Below are 5,583 nucleotides of genomic sequence, written 5' to 3'. Positions count from 1 at the left end.
CCCTAGCCGCTGCTTCTGGAAACCCCCTCCTCTGGGGAGACCCTGCAGGGCGGGGCTGTTCTCAGTGCCAGGCTTCAAGCTCTGCAGTTAATGTGAGGGGTCCTACTCTCGATCTTGTCATCAGCCCCAATGCACGGTGACCCCTGGGGTCACTGGGAGGGGCCACTGTGAGCCGTGGGGTCCTCACTGTCTGCTTTCCAGAAGTAGGCTGCCCGGCCTTTCCTCCTAGTCTTCGTCTGGAACGGTGGTTCCCACCATGGGCTGTGCCATCCCTCGGAGGGCGCGGACTCACCCAGGAGCGTGCGAAAGCAGACACCTGCATTTAAGAGTGCACGCTGGCTCTGGCGCAGAGAGGGCTTCGTTGCCAGCGGGGTGCTGAGTATTTTTATATTACTTGTTCTGAAAAGAGGGTGGTAGGCCACGTAGGGAGCCCTCCTGTCCTGTGGATTATGCATTAGGCTGCTCACCTCGAGGGCAGGAGTTTGAAACCACCAGCCGGCCCCTCCGGGGGAGAAAGATGAGGCTTTCTACTCCGTCAAGAGGGGCCTCTCAGAAACCGGCAGGCGCAGTTCTGACTCTGTCCTCTAGGGGGCGTGCTATGAGTCAGCATTCTTTCCGTGGTGGTGGATTTGAATTTATTTGAAAGGCCAAATAGGTTTGGGGACGCAGGGCCTAGAAGCTTCTCTGAAACCTGCCCAGGGCCACAACAAGCCAGGGTGGTTGTGCGTGAGATGCAGTAGTGGGATTTGAACCCGGGTGTCCTGCACGGAAGGCAAGGGCTCTACCACTGATCCACCAACAGCTGCCTGCCTCTATTAGGTACCTGGGGGCTTTCTCCTGAGCAGTGAGCACTCTTACTCTCTCTCTGCACCCCCTTTCTCTCTCCGGCTCAAGGTTGGGTTGGTCTTTGTTGTATGCATGGTTAAAAGAGCAAGCCTGATTCGAACATGCGTTTTTTTCAGGGGCTGCACACGGTTTCCCTGACACCAAGAAACACCTTTGTCACCTCCCCTCCCCCACTTCTCTGTAAGGTTCTTTGCCCGCGTCCTGCGGCCCCAGCTAATGAGAACGATGATGGCGAGACTGCGCTGATGGGGCGCTTGCTGCGGATTGAGCTTTGGGCTCCATGGTCCCGTCTCACGTGGTCCTTTGGCAACCAGAGAGTCCGGCACTGTCTTCACCGTCTCTCTTTGAGGGGGCAGCTGTGGTCCGGAGAGATTAAGCAATGTACCCACGCTCACACAGCTGGAAAGCTGGGCACGGGGCACTCCCCCCTACAGGCCTCCCTGGACCCTCTGGGCTGTGTGTCCAGCCTGTCCTCAGTCACCCCCTCTAATGGACAAACTCCCCGACTCTGCCAAGCCTGTGCTTTGAGAGGCACGCCCAGGTGGTTTCCTGCGAGCAGGTGCCCCCTCTGCCTCCTCACTCACCGGTGTCCTCATCGGGCTCGTCCCCGGCGTCCTCCTCCTCCAGGGGCACCGGGTACTGCAGATGCGTCACCAGCCCCATGTTCTCCTTCTTGTAGAACTCGATCAGCTGGTCCAGCCTGGCGAAGAAGCGCATGGGGACGCCCTCGGACGCCTGAGGACGACACAGGGGCCTTTTCAGTGGCGGCAGCATCACCCGACCGCAGAGGCCATCTGCAGTGGACACGGACATCGCCGAGGAAGTGGCCAGGTTTCCAGAAAAAGGCTCGGGGCCCTAACGCGGCTGTCTGGCCACAGGAGGCCCTCCACACCCACCCTGTCTAACCTGGAGCGGACAGAGGCTGACCGGAGAAGTCTCGCAGGCACCAACCGTCTTAGAGATCTGGTGTCTCAGGAGTTAAAAACCAAAGGGACGACGCTTCTGTTGTATGAAAGCGTTTTGTTTGACAAGAGATCGAGTTTCATGATGGCAAAAATCAGAAAATACAGCTTCTGTCCCCCTGACCCCCTGACAGAGAAACCACGGTCAACCCCACGGGCCTGAGAGATCCACCTGCCATAGTGAAGAATATATACACCGTATAGACTTGTGTATAAGCCGAGTTTTTTAATGCAGTTTTGGTGGTACAATTAGGTGCCTCGGCTGATATCTGGGTCGGTTTATACTTGAGTATATACTATATATATATATTTGTCTGGATTTTTCTTCATGTGCGGGTGCTTGGGGGAGAGCTACTTCTATATTCCCCTCTCCCACAAAGAGCGCTTATTTTTAAACACAGAAAAAAAAGTCAGTCATTGTTTTGCTTTCAGTTTTAATTTCTTTCCTTTGCCTGTTTTTTTCCCAAATTCAGAGTAGTCTAAATGGTACAGAAACAGCCCCTGGCTGGTTTGCCTGCCTCCTCAGGGCACAGGGGGCTGCTGGGGGTGGAGAGGTTCTGGGGAGCACTGGTGCATCCCCTCAAACGTGGCCCCACCGGAGTACCTGGAATTCTGTAAGCAGAAGGCCCCGCCCACCCACCAAGGCCCCACTCACTCTGAGACCCAGCTCACCCCACCAAGGCCTCATCCCACCCAGGCTCCACCCCCTATCAGGGCCCTACCCTCTGAGGCCCTGTGGAGAGTCCAAGTTCATTGAAGTGCCACCCCATTGGATCCCTGACTCTACCAAGGCCACGCCCAGGCCCCACCCCAGCAGAGACCACGTCCTTTTGTGGTCCTGAGTTCCTGGCCTGAGTCTCCTCTGTGCAGATGTGTGTCTAAGGCAGCAGGTGGGAGACCTGCATCTTCATCAGTGCCGTCCCCTCCTGTTCCCGACATGATGTCTAAAGTCCCTCCCAGTTCCCCACTGGACTCTCCCGGAGGTCTCTTGTCTCAGGGAACCACCAGACCTCACTGGCGGAGCGGGGTCCCAGGCACTTGGTGGATTGATGGGTGCACAGCAGGAAGTGGCATCTTCCCTATCCAGCTGCCATGCTGAGCCCAGGGTCCGCTGTACCCGAGAGAGGGCCAGGCTGGTGGTGGGCCAAGGTGCCCCCTTTGCACGGGCCTCCATTTGTCCCCTAGGAGCACAGGGTCCCTGGTTCCAACAGATAAGTGGCTGCAGGTCACCCCATCTTCAAACCAACACCCGTGTCAATGTTGCTGCTGTTGCTGTGGGGTGCCATCGAGTTGGTTCCCACCCAGAGCGACCCCATGCACAACAGAACGGAACTGCCCGCCCCTGCCGTCCTCACCATGGCCCTATGTCTGCGCCTGTGGGGGCAGCCACGGTGCCCATCCATCTTGTTGAGGGCCTTCCTCTGTTTCGCCGCCCCCTTCCACTTTACCCAGCATGATGGCCTTGACCACCACGCACTATAAAACCCGTTAAGAAGTTGTCATCTCCGGTGACTGCAGCCCTGCAGGCTGCCAGCTGCCTCCACTGGCGATGGGGGAAGAGGACCAGAGCGGATAAGGTGGGGGTGAGGGACGCTCACCCAGGTTGGTGAGCAGGCAGCACGTGGACCATGCCTGGGCCCACCCATGCTGTGGTGGTTACATAATTTCACATCAACGTGATAAATGGGGTGAAGGGGTGGAGTCTGGCCTATGGGCGTGGCCTTCTCATGAGGATTCTGGGAACTTCCTTTCTTTCTCCCTGGAAGCCACACACACACTCTCTCTCTCTGCTTCCCTTTCCTGCTGCTGAGACACTCAGAGAGCTGGAGGAGCCACGTGGAGACCTGCACCAGTGCTGAGATGCTCACACTGCCACTGGATCCACAAGACTGTCCACCCACTGGCCTGTGATCTTCCTGCATTCGGCATCATTGTACAGACTGTGTGATTCTGAAGAGGCCTTTATAGACTAATATTGGACCTATGGACTTGATCTGGACTGGGCTGCGATGTTTTCTCGATAGACAATTGCTCTTTGATATAAAGGTTTCTCTTACACATATCTGAGTGTCTCTGAATTTGTTTCTCTAGTCAACCCGGCCTAACACATATGCCCAAGTTGACATCGACCGCTGCCAGCTTGGTTGGGATGGATGTCATCTCCCCAGACACCTGGGAACAGGACCCCACATCCTTTTGGCAAAGCCCCACCTGATTTTGACTTTTCCAGGGGCCACAGCCACTCCGGGCCCCCCTCAGGCATGCATTCCCTGTGCCAGACATTACCTGCCTCCTTTCAGTGGCGAATGGTATCTTTTTACCATTACATAGATATTTACATAAACAAATACGCCTGCCTCTGTGTATTTACATAGATGCATATCTATATTCATACCTATATATAATGTTTACTCTCTTTTTGAACGTAAGCCAAGGTGCAGGTCCCAAACTGGTGGTTTGAGCATTCTACAAGCAAGGTTGGTGCACGAGAGAAGAGAGATGTTCACTTCTCTGGTGACTTGACTCTGAGGGAAGACGCGAAGAGCCAATCGTTTACAGAGACCCCAGAGATGAAGACCTGGGCACAGAGACCTTGGGTGACTGGGAAGAGAAGACACTGGGAAGAGCGGTGAACCAGAAACACGGTGAGGCGAAGGAGAACCTGCAAACTCAAACCACGTGCTAGCGTTTCCCAGAAGCTACTAAAAACAGCAAGTTGGCCGGTTTGTGGGGGTGGTAGGTGTCCGCATCGTCACGCCCCTCCTTCCCCCTGGATCTGTGTTGGGAAAAGATCAAATGAAAGGAGAGAAAGACGATGCAAAGTCTTGGGAAGATCCCATGGAAAGGGAGTGTTCTGCCCTAGGTGCAAACGTTACCCAAATCACCCCGGATCTTCTCTGGCACGGAGACAAAGGTCAAGGCAGGAGCAGAGGGATAAGGCTGAGCATGCTCTGGAAAGAAGAAAAGCCGGCTACAAAGGACCAGTGACCCCTGGCGCGAGGGTTTTGGAATCTCGTCCTGAACTGGCTGGTGCCGACGATGAGGAAGCAGAGGACACACACCAGGGAACCTGCGGTGACAAGGCTGAGGGTTCTGTGAAGGCAAAGGACATTCCAAGAGATGTCGACAAGATAGTATTACTGGAGCCAGTCTTGAAGGATTCGGCACGTAGACTTTAGAAAAGGATGAGAACAAATTAAGCCAAGCTTCTGGAGGTAGGGGAAAGACGTGACTTGTAAGAGGAAATCAAAGGGGAGGCGCAGGAACACGGAGCCATGGATGCTGCTCCTATGGATGGAGATCTTTTCTCTGGGGAAGATCTGGATGGACGAGGAGAAGAATTAAGCACGCTTGATTAACTTCAAAGTTAAAGAGCAAATGCAGGCAGCTCAGCGTGAGTTGAGAGGGATTGCATTAATGCTTCACCTAGAATTCTCCCACAGGGTCTTTGTGTTCACGATGTGGGATTGTGGAGGGCTAGCACTCTCCAAAAGAAGAGAAATGTTCTCCCCACGCCCCCTCTCCTGGCTTTGCCTTCATCTCCCTGCGAGTTCAGGGTAGTTCGTGGCAAATCGAAATGTACTGGTCAGTTTCGGGAAACGATATGGTTGTAACCCTCTGTCCATTCAAGTAAGAAGTATAACTGCTTTTCCAACTTTGGGTTTTCATGGGGTATGTGTTATTACCAGGAACAAGGTAAATCTAAATCTAAGACATCTTTTACTAAAATAAATAAACTAATGAAGAGGAGTGGTTCCACCTGTCCGAAAGAGGT

The 5,583-nt window shown here is 54.2% G+C and overlaps 1 protein-coding gene across 1 annotated transcript in view; it reads right to left on the bottom strand.

Annotated features, from left to right (window-relative positions):
* INPP5D (inositol polyphosphate-5-phosphatase D) overlaps positions 1 to 5,583 on the bottom strand; it is a 109,060-nt gene that overhangs the window by 59,694 nt on the left and 43,783 nt on the right. Inside the window, exon 3 of the mRNA XM_045294330.1 lies at positions 1,431 to 1,581. Coding sequence (XP_045150265.1) covers positions 1,431 to 1,581 — 151 coding nt within the window. The remainder of the gene's footprint in view (positions 1 to 1,430; positions 1,582 to 5,583) is intronic.

This window comes from Echinops telfairi, unplaced genomic scaffold (genome assembly GCF_000313985.2).
Source record: "Echinops telfairi isolate 266 unplaced genomic scaffold, ASM31398v2 ScPeMD7_3;HRSCAF=10, whole genome shotgun sequence".
In the NCBI taxonomy this organism is placed as follows: domain Eukaryota; kingdom Metazoa; phylum Chordata; class Mammalia; order Afrosoricida; family Tenrecidae; genus Echinops; species Echinops telfairi.
The sequence above is the reverse complement of the archived record's forward strand: the minus strand, read 5'-3'. Positions and strand labels throughout refer to the sequence as shown.